This window comes from Oncorhynchus mykiss, chromosome 6, assembly GCF_057628025.1.
Source record: "Oncorhynchus mykiss isolate SJ-2025 chromosome 6, ASM5762802v1, whole genome shotgun sequence".
NCBI lineage: Eukaryota > Metazoa > Chordata > Actinopteri > Salmoniformes > Salmonidae > Oncorhynchus > Oncorhynchus mykiss.
In genome coordinates, this window is record NC_143027.1 from 7,435,001 (window position 1) to 7,450,000 (window position 15,000).

General features: G+C 42.9%; 1 protein-coding gene across 1 annotated transcript in view; it reads left to right on the top strand.

Annotated features, from left to right (window-relative positions):
- The window catches only part of LOC110525085 (protein unc-13 homolog B), a 70,720-nt gene that overhangs the window by 32,166 nt on the left and 23,554 nt on the right, over positions 1 to 15,000 (top strand). The window contains exons 14-20 of the mRNA XM_090236930.1: positions 1,779 to 1,868; positions 3,386 to 3,526; positions 3,788 to 4,026; positions 5,631 to 5,716; positions 10,686 to 10,812; positions 13,821 to 13,917; positions 14,019 to 14,162. Of these exons, the coding sequence (XP_090093056.1) occupies positions 1,779 to 1,868; positions 3,386 to 3,526; positions 3,788 to 4,026; positions 5,631 to 5,716; positions 10,686 to 10,812; positions 13,821 to 13,917; positions 14,019 to 14,162 (924 nt within the window). The remainder of the gene's footprint in view (positions 1 to 1,778; positions 1,869 to 3,385; positions 3,527 to 3,787; positions 4,027 to 5,630; positions 5,717 to 10,685; positions 10,813 to 13,820; positions 13,918 to 14,018; positions 14,163 to 15,000) is intronic.

Genomic DNA, 15,000 nt, shown 5'->3' on the forward strand with positions numbered 1-15,000 from the left:
GAATTTAAATGCATTTTTATTTGGATTTCATGTAATTGGACATAAACAAAATACTTCAAATTGGTAGTGAAATGAAAAAAATATATACTTATTTCAAAAAGTGGTGTTTGGTGTTTGGTGTTTGGTGTTTGGTGTTTGCCAAAAGGCATGTGGGAGACTCCAAAAACATATGGAAGAAGGTATTCTGGTCAGTTGACACTAAAATTGAGCTTTTTGGCCAGCTATGTCTGGCACAAACCCAACACCTCTCATTACCCCGTGAGCACCATCCCCATAGTGAAGCATGGTGGTGTTAGCTTCATGCTGTGGGATGTTTTTCACCGGCAGGGACTGGGAAACTGGTCAGAATTTAAGCAATAATGGATGGTGCTAAATACAGGGATGAGGGAAACCTGTTTCAGTCTTCCAGAGATTTGAGACTGGGATGGAGGTCCACCTTCCAGCAGGACAAGGACCCTAAGCATACTGCTAAAGCAATACTCGAGTGGTTTAAGGGGAAACATTTAAATGTCTTAGAATGGCCTAGTCAAAGCCCAGACCTCAATCCAATTGAGAATCTGTGGTATGACTTAAAGATTGCTGTACACCAGCGGAACCCATCCAACTTGAAGGAGCTGGAGCAGTTTAGCCTTGAAGAATGGTTAAAAATCCCAGAGGCTAGATGTGACAAGCTTATAGAGACATACCCCAAGAGACTTGCAGCTGTAATTGCTGCAAAAAGTGGCTCTACAAAGTATTGACTTTGGGGGGTGAATAGTTATGCACGCTCATTTCTGTTTTTTTGTCTTATTTGTTGTTTGTTTCAACTCGTCTAAAGAAGGACCGTTTAATTGCTTCTTTATTCAGAACAACAGTTTTCAGCTGTGCTAACATAATTGCAAAATGTTTTTCTAATGATCAGTTAGCCTATTAAAATGATGAACTTGGATTAGCTAACACAACGTGCCATTGGAACACAGGAGTGATGGTTGTTGATAATGGACCTCTGTACGCCTATGTAGATATTCCATTAAAATCAGCCGTTTCCAGCTACAATAGTAATATACTACATTAACAATGTCTACACTGTATTTCTGATCAAATTGATGTTACTGTAATGGACAAAAAATTGCTTTTCTTTCCAATAAAAGGAAATTTCTAAGTGACCCAAAACTTTTGAACGGTAGTGTATGTCTTCATGACATCTGAATTTATGTATTTATTTTACCTTTATTTAACTAGGCAAGTCAGTTAAAGAACAATTTTTATTTTCAATGACGGCCTAGGAACTGTGGGTTAACTGCCTTGTTCAGGTGCAGAACGACAGATTTGTACCTTGTCAGCTCGGGGATTCCGTCTTGTACCCTTTCGGTTACTAGTCCAACGTTCTAACCACTAGGCTACCTGCCACCTCCACACTCTAACCACTAGGCTACCTGCCACCTCTACACTCTAACCACTAGGCTACCTGCCGCCCTATTCAACATGTACAGTAAAACCATAGGAGAAACCAAACAAGTATACATCTATCCCTGTACCAGTCACCATTTATCAAGAGTTGTCCCTTCAGCTCTAAACACACATACTAAACACCCTGACAGTCTCTCCCCAACTCTTCCCTCCTCACTCCCCTCTCTCCATCACTCCCCTCTCTCCCTTCTCTCCCCATCTTGTCCTTCCTCTCTCCCTCACTCCTCTCTCCTTCACTCCCCTCTCTCCCCAACTCGTCCTTCTTCTCTCTGTCCCTTTACTCCCCTGTCTCCCAACTCTTCCCCTTTCTCCACCTATCCCCCCATCAGAATAACTTCCCAGCCAGTAGTAAGCCTCGTCTGCAGGACCTGATGTCTACTGTGGATCTGCTGACTAGCATCACCTTCTTCAGAATGAAGGTACGGAAATATGTCTTAGTGTCACACACACACACACACACACACACACACACATGGTTGATCAATCCTGTTCCTGTGGTGTCAGGCTGGTAGTGCTGAGCGATTAGAGCTTTTTGAGGTTGTTTCAAAAAAATGTTTAAAATGTTTTTACGCTATGTATTATGTGGGTTGAACGCCAACAACAACACAAAATAAGAGTACCAATATGGCAGTGACTGTCTCTTACTGCTGATCACCTATTAACCAGCATTTATTCACATTACTTTAATAAAATGTTTGTTTTATTTGCTGACTTTATCATTTCATTCCAAGTCATCATCTCATCTCCACAGAGCTGCTGCCTCTGCCATTTGACAAAATCACAATTTTAGTAGTTATTCAATGTAAATAAATAAATAATACTTTTTATGAGGGCTGAATACCAACTATCAATCACTTAGATTGTGTCTTCAGGTAGAGAGATACCTTGTGAAGCAACCGCTCTCTTTCCCTCTCAGTTGCTCTTTCTTCGGTCTCTTTTAGGTAACCGGTGTAAAATAAACAGACCGGAGAAGTAGGCAATGCATTCTGGTCATTAAGCACGTTTCCAACCACAGTTATTATGAGTTATTAAAGTCAGGAACGTAGGAAAAAAATAAATCACGATAGCTGTGATGGAAACAGAATGTTCCGGTACAATTTTATAAATGCATAAATTCCTTCGTTAGATACGGTGGGATCTTTTTGTGTCGGTAAACTGTATTACGCGAGAAATGGCGGTGGAAACGCTTTTATGCGCAAATATTGATACGTGATGACATGCTTTGTGGTCCTCCCACTACGACTCGGGACCCCATGCAGTTTATTAGCCTACAGATGATGAAATAATGATGTATTAACTTTACAGGGTGGTGGAAGCGCATGGTGATCTTGACGCTCCTTTCCAATAAATATCGATGGTCTGATTCTGGTGACATGATGATCGATGCTTCACTGCTGTTTGACAAATAAAAATATTCTCGCTTTTATCCGTAATAATCTTATCATGTTGACCAGTGGTTCCCAAACCGGGGGGCGTGAGGGGATCTGCCTTTTATTTATTTTTAAATATTTTTAAGGAACTTTATCCAGCTTTCAACTTACTCTTGGCATTTGTAATAGTAGAACGCATAAGGTGCAATTTCTAAATTGGGTAGTACATCCTCAGTTCCTAATGTCAGTCATTGCAGACCTTGGAGAGCTATGCGCGACATGTTCCCTCAATGCTGGAAGGGGGGTTTAAGTGGAAAGGTTTTTCTGCGCTAGTGATTGAATATTGGCTTCCATTTGCTACATCGCCAAATATGCGCGTGATCTGATTGATCTTTACAGAAACTGTGTTTATAGTTCGTTCATTGGTATGAATGTTCACATACAGTAGCCTACGTAATATGTTTTACTGTGTTTAAATGCACTTTACATTTGTTAGTCTGTCTGACTGTCTCTCTGTCTGACTGTCTCTCTGTCTGACTGTCTCTCTGTCTCCCTCGTGTGGCCAGGTGTTGGAACTTCAGAACCCTCCCAGGGCAGCCCATGTGGTGAGAGACTGCGTGAAGGCCTGTGGTAACTCCACCTACGAGTACATATTTAACAACTGTACAGACCTCTACATGAGACAGTTCCAGCCCGCCCTAGTACCTGTGAGTGCAATCAGGAAGAATATGAACCTTATAAATAATAACTAGTGCAGGCCTGCAACACTAGATAACCTTATTATAAATGTTTTTTTCAGATTGTATTTTACTGATAATTTTTTTGCGATGTGAATATTGTGTTGCGACTGAGACAATCTGGTTCCATTTGTGTCCTGAGGCAATGCCAATTGAGAACCACTGGTCTAAAAAAATATATTAATAAAAACACGAATAATCTAATGGATAATTCCCTTCTCTTTCCCACAGCCCAAACCCAAACCAGAGAATAAAAAGGAGATGAAGAAGAATGAAAAGGAGAAGAAACAGGGAGAGGAGGAGGCTGAGGAAGAACAGGAGGAGGAGGAAGATGAAGCGAAGGAAGTGAAGAAGGAGCCAGAAGAGACAGGGCCTACTATCCACAACCTGGACTTCTGGCCAAAACTCATCACCCTCATCGTCTCCATCATAGAAGAAGATAATCACTCCTACACACCCATCATTAACCAGTCAGTACACACACACACACACACACACACACACACACACACACACACACACACACACACACACACACACACAGTGGCAAGAAAAAGTATGTGAACCCTTTGGAATTGCCTGAATTTTTGCATAAATTGGTCATAAAATGTGATCTTATCTTCATCTAAGTCACAGCAATAGACAAACAGTCTGCTTAAACTAATAACACACAAACAATTATAAATGTTGATGTCTTTATTGAACACACTGTGTAAACATTCACATTACAGGGTGAAAAAAGTATGTGAACCCTGGGATTTAATAACTGGTTGACCCTCCTTTGGCAGCAATAACCTCAACCAAACCTTTTTCTGTAGTTGCAGATCAGACCTGCACAACGGTCAGGAGGAATTTTGGACCATTCCTCTTTACAAAACTGTTTCAGTTCAGCAATATTCTTGGGATGTCTGGTGTGAACTGCTCTCTTGAGGTCATGCCACAGCATCTCAATGGGGTTGAGGTCAGGACTTTGACTGGGCCACTCCAGAAGGCGTATTTTCTTCTGTTGAAGCCATTTTGTTGTTGATTTACTTCTGCATTTTGGTCATTGTCCTGTTGCATCACCCAACTTCTGTTGAGCTTCAATTGGCGGACAGATAGCCTTACATTCTTCTGCAAAATGTCTTGATAAACTTGGGAATTCATTTTTCTGTTGATGATAGCAAGCTGTCCAGGCCCTGAAGCAGCAAAGCAGCCCCAAACCATGATGCTCCCTCCACCATACTTTACAGTTGGGATGAGGTTTTGATGTTGGTGTGCTGTGCCTTTTTTCTCTCCACACATAGTGTTGTATGTTCCTTCCAAACAACTCAACTGTAGTTTCATCTGTCCACAGAATATTTTGCCAGTAGCGCTTCTTCCGTGGTGTCCTCCCATGAACACCATTCTTGTTTAGTGTTTTAAAATATCGTAGACTCGTCAACAGAGATGTTAGCATGTTCCATAGATTTCTGTAAGTCTTTAGCTGACACTCTAGGATTCTTCTTAACCTCATTGAGCATTCTGCGCTGTGCTCTTGCAGTCATCTTTGCAGGACGGCCACTCTGAGGGAGAGTAGCAACAGTGCTGAACTTTCTCCATTTATAGACAATTTGTCTTACTGTGGACTGATGAACATCAAGGCTTTTAGAGATACTTTTGTAACCCTTTCCAGCTTTATGCAAGTCAACAATTCTTAATCTTAGGTCTTCTGAGATCTCTTTGGTTCACATCAGCAAACAAACATTTTTTAAGTGTTTTTTTTATAGGGCAAGGCAGCTCTAACCAACATCTCCAATCTCATCTCATTGATTGGACTCCAGGTTAGTTGACTCCTGACTCCAATTAGCTTTTGGAGAAGTCATTAGCCTAGGGGGTTCACATACTTTTTCCAACCTACACTGTGAATGTTTAAATGACGCATACAATTGTAGACAAGAAAAATACAATAATTTGTGTGTTATTAGTTTAAGCAGACTGTTTGTCTATTGTTGTGACTTAGATGGAGATCAGATCAAATTTGATGACCAGTTTATGCAGAAATGCAGGTAATTCCAAAGTGTGTGCCCGTGACCTCTGACCTCTGTGTTCCCAGGTTTCCTCAGGAGCTCAACGTGGGAAAGGTCAGTGGTGAGGTCATGTGGACGCTGTTCGCTCAGGACATGAAGTATGCTTTAGAAGGTAGGACAAGTTTGTGAGTGTGTGTGCATATGTACTGACTGGTTGATGATGGCCGAGTATGTCTGTGTGTCAGTAGTAGCTTATCTATAGCCCCTTTACACACTAGTACCACTATGTAGCATGGTACTACTGTTGTTTATCATACATAGAGCCATGTCCCATGCTAACATTTGCTGACATGTTAGAGATGGTTGATGTTGACTCCAGAGGGCTTCTGTTGTTTAGGAATCTCATTATCGTCTACATTTGTTTCTTGTTCTGTCACTCTGTCACCACATCATCTCTCTCTTCCCCTCATTATCTTTCATGTATTGTATCCTACCATCCATTCTGTCTTTAGTCATGTCTCCTACCTGCCATTCTGTCTTTAGTCATGTGTCCTACCAGCCATTCTGTGTTTAGTCATGTCTCCTACCTGCCATTCTGTCTTTAGTCATGTTTCCTACCAGCCATTCTGTCTTTAGTCATGTCTCCTACCTGCCTTTCAGTCTTTAGTCATGTTTCCTAACAGCCATTCTGTCTTTAGTCATGTTTCCTACCACCCATTCAGTCTTTAGTCATGTTTCCTACCAGCCATTCTGTCTTTAGTTATGTTTCCTACCAGCCATTCTGTCTTTAGTCATGTCTCCTACCTGCCATTCAGTCTTTAGTCATGTTTCCTACCAGCCATTCTGTCTTTAGTCATGTTTCCTACCACCCATTCTGTCTTTAGTCATGTTTCCTACCAGCCATTCTGTCTTTAGTCATGTTTCCTACCAGCCATTCTGTCTTTAGTCATGTCTCCTACCTGCCATTCAGTCTTTAGTCATGTTTCCTACCAGCCATTCAGTCTTTAGTCATGTTTCCTACCAGCCATTCTGTCTTTAGTCATGTCTCCTACCTGCCATTCTGTCTTTAGTCATGTTTCCTACCACCCATTCTGTCCTTAGTCATGTTTCCTACCAGCCATTCTGTCTTTAGTCATGTTTCCTACCAGCCATTCTGTCTTTAGTCATGTTTCCTACCACCCATTCTGTCTTTAGTCATGTCTCCTACCTGCCATTCTGTCTTTAGTCATGTCTCCTACCTGCCATTCTGTCTTTAGTCATGTCTCCTACCTGCCATTCTGTCTTTAGTCATGTTTCCTACCACCCATTCTGTCTTTAGTCATGTTTCCTACCAGCCATTCTGTCTTTAGTCATGTCTCCTACCTGCCATTCTGTCTTTAGTCATGTTTCCTACCAGCCATTCTGTCTTTAGTCATGTTTCCTACCAGCCATTCTGTCTTTAGTCATGTCTCCTACCTGCCATTCAGTCTTTAGTCATGTTTCCTACCAGCCATTCAGTCTTTAGTCATGTTTCCTACCAGCCATTCTGTCTTTAGTCATGTCTCCTACCTGCCATTCTGTCTTTAGTCATGTTTCCTACCACCCATTCTGTCTTTAGTCATGTCTCCTACCAGCCATTCTGTCTTTAGTCATGTTTCCTACCAGCCATTCTGTCTTTAGTCATGTTTCCTACCACCCATTCTGTCTTTAGTCATGTCTCCTACCTGCCATTCTGTCTTTAGTCATGTCTCCTACCTGCCATTCTGTCTTTAGTCATGTCTCCTACCTGCCATTCTGTCTTTAGTCATGTTTCCTACCACCCATTCTGTCTTTAGTCATGTTTCCTACCAGCCATTCTGTCTTTAGTCATGTCTCCTACCTGCCATTCTGTCTTTAGTCATGTTTCCTACCAGCCATTCTGTCTTTAGTCATGTCTCCTACCAGCCATTCTGTCTTTAGTCATGTCTCCTACCTGCCATTCTGTCTTTAGTCATGTCTCCTACCTGCCATTCTGTCTTTAGTCATGTTTCCTACCACCCATTCTGTCTTTAGTCATGTTTCCTACCAGCCATTCTGTCTTTAGTCATGTCTCCTACCTGCCATTCTGTCTTTAGTCATGTTTCCTACCTGCCTTTCTGTCTTTAGTCATGTTTCCTACCACCCATTCTGTCTTTAGTCATGTTTCCTACCACCCATTCTGTCTTTAGTCATGTTTCCTACCACCCATTCTGTCTTTAGTCATGTTTCCTACCACCCATTCTGTCTTTAGTCATGTTTCCTACCACCCATTCTGTCTTTAGTCATGTTTCCTACCTGCCATTCTGTCTTTAGTCATGTCTCCTACCTGCCATTCTGTCTTTAGTCATGTCTCCTACCTGCCTTTCTGTCTTTAGTCATGTTTCCTACCAGCCATTCTGTCTTTAGTCATGTTTCCTACCAGCCATTCTGTCTTTAGTCATGTCTCCTACCTGCCATTCTGTCTTTAGTCATGTTTCCTACCTGCCTTTCTGTCTTTAGTCATGTTTCCTACCACCCATTCTGTCTTTAGTCATGTTTCCTACCACCCATTCTGTCTTTAGTCATGTTTCCTACCACCCATTCTGTCTTTAGTCATGTTTCCTACCACCCATTCTGTCTTTAGTCATGTTTCCTACCACCCATTCTGTCTTTAGTCATGTTTCCTACCTGCCATTCTGTCTTTAGTCATGTCTCCTACCTGCCATTCTGTCTTTAGTCATGTCTCCTACCTGCCTTTCTGTCTTTAGTCATGTTTCCTACCAGCCATTCTGTCTTTAGTCATGTTTCCTACCAGCCATTCTGTCTTTAGTCATGTTTCCTACCAGCCATTCTGTCTTTTCTCTCTTTTGCTCTCTCCTTTCCCTCCCCTTCTCTTTCTGACTCTTTTTTCCTTTGTCTTCGTCATGTCCTCTCTCTCCTCTTCTCTCTCATGTTTTGTCTCTTATTTGTGTTGCCATCTCAGCTCCCGAAACAATCTGGATCCGTACACTAGACATTATGCTGGTAAGAGGTGTGTGTGTGTGTGTTTGTGTGTCTTTGGGTTGATCACTTTTGCTGTGCTCTTATTGTCTTGTTGACCACTAAGCCATTTCCCAGTGAATGCCTGTAATGATTTGAGCTGTGTTAGCCATGGGGGGGTGACCAAGTCTAGACTAGCGTTTGCTGGCCGAGAGTACTTAGCACCTCCGAACGTGGAGTGGGCACCAATGTTACATGGCATGAAAACTGTAAGCAGCCAGATGTCAACAGCGGGTGGTCCCTAAAACAGGCAGACAAAAGCTAGATCCACATTCAGTGGCCTTTAGAAGGAGATGAGATTGAGCTCAGTACCAGTAAACGTGGGAAGAAGAAGAATATGTTTTACAGCACAGTCTACACACTGACTACACACTGACTACACACTGACTACACACTGAGTATACACTGACTACACACAGTCTACACACTGAGTATACACTGACTACACACAGTCTACACACTGAGTATACACTGACTACACACAGTCTACACACTGAGTATACACTGACTACACACAGTCTACACACTGTCTACACACTGTCTACACACTGACTACAGACAGACTACACACTGACTACACACAGTCTACACACTGTCTACACACTGACTACACACTGACTACATACGGAATATACACTGACTACAGACTAACTACACCGACTACAGATGGACTACAGACTGACTACACACTGACTACAGACTGAATATACACTGACTACACACGGTCTACACACTGTCTACACACTGTCTACACACTGACTACACACTGACTACACACTGACTACACACGGACTACATATTGACTACACACTGACTACAGACGGACTACAGACAGACTACACACTGTCTACACACTGACTACAGACGGACTACAGACGGACTACACACTGTCTACACACTGACTAAAGACTGACTACAGACTGACTACAGACAGACTACACACTGACTACACACGGACTACACACTGACTACACACTGACTACACATTGACTACAGACAGACTACACACGGTCTACACACTGACTACAGACGGACTACAGACTGACTACAGACTGACTACACAGACTACAGATGGACTATAGACTGACTGCACACTGACTACAGACTGAATATACACTGACTACACACAGACTACACACTGTCTACACACTGTCTACACACTGACTACAGACTGAATATACACTGACTACAGACTGACTACACACATAACAGAAACACACTGACTACAGAACCACGCTGACTACAGACTGACTACACACAACAGAAACACACAGACTACAGAACCACACTGACTACAGACTGAATATACACTGACTACACACATAACAGACACACATAACAGACACACATAACAGACAACTTCACTGACTACACACTGACCACAGAACTTCACTGACTACACACTGACTACAGAACTTCACTGACTACAGCACATAACAGAAACACACTGACTACACACTGACTAGTCCAAGAGGCTTCTAAACAGCTTCTACCCCCAATCTATAAGACTCCTGGACATCTAACCAAATGGCTACCCAGACTATTTGCCCCCCCCCTCTTTACACCACTGCTACTCTCTGTTGTCATCTATGCATAGTCATTTTAATAACTCTACCTACATGTACATATTACCTCAAATAACCCCGTACATTGACTCTGTACCTGTGCCCCCCTGTATATAGTCTCGCTATTGTTATTTCACTGCTGCTCTTTAATTACTTGTTACTTGTATCTCTTATTCTTATCTGTATTTTTTGAAACTGCATTGTCGGTTAGAGCCTGTAAGTAAGCATTTTCACTGTAAAGTCTACACCTGTTGTATTCGGCGCATGTGACTAATAAAGTTTGATTTGACTACAGCACATAACAGAAACACACCGACTCTAACACAGCCTTGTCTTTCCCTGCCGTCTTCGCTAAGGAGATGGGATCAATACATTTATTGACAATTCGTTATTAGAGTTTGGGACAGAGCAGTCCATCTCTTGAGGGACGTGTTCCCCAGGCATGACCGAAGAGTGTAAGACAGACAGAGGCTAACTGTGTGTGTGTGTGTGTGTGTGTGTGTGTGTGTGTGTGTGTGTGTGTGTGTGTGTGTGTGTGTGTGTGTGTGTTTCTGTCCTCAGAGCATGAGAAGCACCGTCTGTGTAAGAGTGCTGACTACATCAATCTTCACTTCAAGGTCAAGTGGCTTTACAATGAGTATGTGACCGACCTGCCTTCCTTCCAAGACACTGTACCAGAGTACTCTGCGTGAGTGACCACACACACACATCTCTCTCTCTCTCTCGCTCCCTCTCACTCCTGCTCTCTATCTTGCTCTCTCTCTCTCTCTCTCTCTCTTTTTCTGGCACTGCGGTTTTTTGAGCTTTGCTATTGGTCTCTTTCTTTGCTGGCTTTAATTTAACTTTTTATGGAGACTCTTCGGGTAGGCTCGCTTAACACAAATGCTGCCAGAGATGCGGGGGTGGCAGTCCTGTTTTGTACTGGGTCTGGCTGTAAAGATGTACTCCTCAATGGAGGTGTGTAGGGGTAGACTGCTTGTAGTAAAAGCAGAAATTAAGAACAGGGGTTTTTGTCCTTTATAAATGTGTTTGCACCTAACAAAGGGAGAGAGGCGGGGCCTCTGTTTGGGTGTCTTAGACAGGAACTCTCACAGGTAGCGTCTGAGGAGATTCTGATGGTCGGCGAGGACTGGAACTGTACGATAGAGGAGTTACACAAGTCAGAAATAGTGATACAATTAATCACTTACCTTTGATGATCTTCATATGGTTGCACTCCGAAGACTCCATGTTACACAATAAATGTTTGTTTTGTTCGATAATGTCCCTCTTTATGTCCAAAAACCTGCGTTTTGTTGGTCCGTTTCGTTCAACAATCCATTGGAACAAAGAGCGGTCGCAACAGACAGACGAAAAATCTAAAAAGTACCATAAAAGTTCGTAGAAACATGTCAAACGATGTTTAAAATCAATCCTCAAGTTGTTTTTGTCATGAATAATCAATAATATTTTAACCGGACAAAAGCTTCGTCAATAGAAAAAGAGAAACAATAAAGGCATGTTCCCGATCAGGCGCAGGACTCATGGCTGGATATTTCCACTGGCCACTGATTAAAAGTGCTGTATCTCCCTCATTTTTCAGAGTAAAGGCCTGAAACAATGCTTAAAGACTGGTCACATGTAGGGAAACCACAGAGCTCATGAACTGGGTCCTCAGTCTTTGTATGTTGGATAGGCTTTCAATGGAAAAACGTTTCAAAATAATAGCACTTCCTTGGATGGATTTTCCTTAGGTTTTCGCCTGCCATATCAGTTATGTTATACTCACATACATTATTTTAACAGTTCTGGAAACTTTAGAGTGTTGTCCATCCAAATCTACCAATTATATGCACATCCTAGCTTCTGGGCCTGAGTAGCAGGCAGTTTACTTTGGGCACGTTTTTCATCCAAAATTCCGAATGCTGCTCCCTACCCTAGTGAAGTTAAGGGACATCATTAGTCCATTTGACCTAGTGGATGTTTGGAGAACTAGACATACCAACACAAGACAGTATACATGGGTGAAGGTGTTTGGGGCTAGGGTGAGTGCAGCCCAACTTTTTGCTCAGGTTTCCAGACTTTTTGGGAAATATGGGGGCAGTGAAGAGCAGAGTATGAGGCTCTGAGTCAATGGTGGGATGTGAGTAAAGTCCAAATTCGGCTTTTCAGTCAACAGTATACAGCTCTCTCATCCTCATAGGCTAGGAGAATATTGGGGGAACTTGAGCGTAGTATCGGGGCTCCAGAGTGGCACAGTGGTCTAAGGCACTGCATCTCAATGCTAGAGGCGTCACTACAGACCCTGGTTCAATTTCAGGCTGTATTTACAACCAATCGTGATTGGCAGTCCCATATGGCTGCACACAATTGGCCCAGCGTCGCCCGGGTTTGGCCGGGGTAGGCCATCATTGAAATAAGAATTTGTTCTTAATTTGTTCTTAACCTACTTGCCAAGTTAAATAAAGGTTAAATAAAGGTTAAATAAAGGTTAAATAAAGGTTAAATAAAGGTTAAATTAAGGTTAAATAAAAGTATCAGTGAGGTAGAGCTGATGGGTCTCCAGGCTAATTTAGCCGTTCTTTCCAGGTTAAAGCAAAGGGAGCACTAGTAAGAACTAGGTTCTCCATGCTCAAGGAGATGGATGCTCCCAGCTCCATCTTTTTTTGGTTTGAAAAAAAAACAGAGCGGTGAAACCAAGGGTATGCATTGTCTACGGCTGTCGGATGGGCTGGTGACCTCTGTGGTGGGGGAGATGCGGGAGCGGACTATGGAGTTTCATACTGAGTTGTATAGGGCAGAACTATGTGATCCTATGTGTGCTCAGGTTTTATTTGCAGAACTCCCTAAGCTCTCTCTGGCACAGAGGGATGAAATGGGCTACAGGCAGTTAGATTTGGGTCCTGAGCTACAGGCAGTTAGATTTGGGTATGTCATTTTAGGCGAAAATTGATGGGGAAAAAAGGGTTGGATCCTTAATGCCATTAAAGTCTGTTGGAATGTCTATGTGAGAGGTTGGGGGTGGAGTTTACTGTCGGGATGTTTATAATGGGGTACAGGTATTCGAATAAGGAAAAAGCCAAATAGGCCAAATGTGTGTTGTTGAATTTTCTGTTTGCTCAGGCAAAGGAGGAACAGGGTCAAAGGTGGAGGAATAATATACCCTTTGCTATTATTTAATGGGATGGTATCTGCGCTCCTTAGGGTGGGGGGGGGGGGGTGGGGGGGTTTATGAAATGAGGATGTATCATTAAAGAAAGACAAAAAGCCTGAAAAGTCTCTCCCTCTCTCTCTCTCCCCCTCTCTCTTTCCCTCTTTCTTTCTTTCTCTCTCTCCCTCGCTCTCTCTCTGTCTTTATCTCTGACAGCTACTTGCTTCTGTCTCACATTCTCACAGAATACCTTAATTCTATTGTGCATAGATTTAACTTTCCCTTTCCGTTTGGCTCTGTTTCTCGCTCTCTCTCTCTCCCCCTCTCTCTTTCCCTCTTTCTTTCTTTCTTTCTTTCTCTCTCTCCCTCGCTCTCTCTCTCTCTTTATCTCTGACAGCTACTTGCTTCTGTCTCACATTCTCACAGAATACCTTAATTGTGCATAGACTATTGTGCATAGATTTAACTTTCCATTTCCGTTTGGCTCTGTTTCTCGCTCTCTCTCTCTCTCTCCCTCTCTTTCTGTTTTACTCTGTCCCGCCCTCCTCCTTCTTCTCTCTCTCCAGGTGGTTTTTGCCATTTGTCCTTCAGTGGCTGGGTGAGAACGAGGATGTGTCCATGGAGTTCATGCATGGAGCTCTAGAGAGGGACAAGAGAGAAGGGGTGAGGGACCTCCACACCAATACTTACAACTATCCTATGAGTTTACAATTGCAGAAAAGTGCGGATGACCTCTCTCTCTTTTTCTCTCCTTCCTGCTGTAGTTCCAGCAGACGTCGGAGCATGCTCTGTTCTCCAGTTCAGTAGTGGACATCTTCACCCAGCTCAACCAGAGCTTTGAGATCATCAGGAAACTAGACTGTCCAGACCTCAAGGTCCAGGGTCACTACAACAGACGCTTCGCCAAGGTTTCCAACCAACTTTATTTGTTTACTTTATTTCCCAACAGAGAAACGATGTAATGAAGCACATAGTCGACGTCGTTAACAGCAAGATAAACACTTTGATGAAGGGAAGAGGTCGATTTTTTTTATTTATTAAACTAGGCAAGTCAGTTAAGAACAAATTCCTATTTGCAATTGACGGTCTACCCGGGCCAAACCCGGACGATGCTGGGCCAATTGTGCGTCACCCTATGAGACTCGCAATCACGGCCGGATGTGATACAGCCTGGATTCAAACCAGGGACTGTAGTGACGCCTCTTGCACTGAGGTGCAGTGCATTAGACCCAGAGGTGACCCGCCCAGAGGTGACGAGATACTATTATCACAGACACTTCACAGCACTTTCAGCAATCTGAAAAAACTTGACGTTAGATGCCTTATGCATGGTCACTGTTTCTATGAATGCTTAGTACTATGTACGTTAATGCCATGAGTTTGGGATTGAGCTGGTCCTGATAAGCCTGCAGAATGGAAAGCCAGTGGAGGCTGACAGCAGTGTGTGATAGGAAGTCGATGCAAACTCATTAAGTAAGAATGGGTAATGCAAGCCATCGCTCTGAGCTGCTGTCTCTCTCTCTTTCTCTCTCTCTCTCCCTCTCTCTCTCTCCGTCTCCCTTTCTCCCTCCCCCCTCTATGTATCCTTCTCTCTCGCTCCCCTATCGCTCTCTCTCTGTCTTTCTCTCTCTCTCTCTCTAGCCCAGAGGGCTGTAGTTAATGACTCTGAGAAATTAGACTTCTGAAGCGAGAGATGGAAAACAAACAAAGTTAATACAGGAAGGAGCTGCTGATGTTTTATGTATA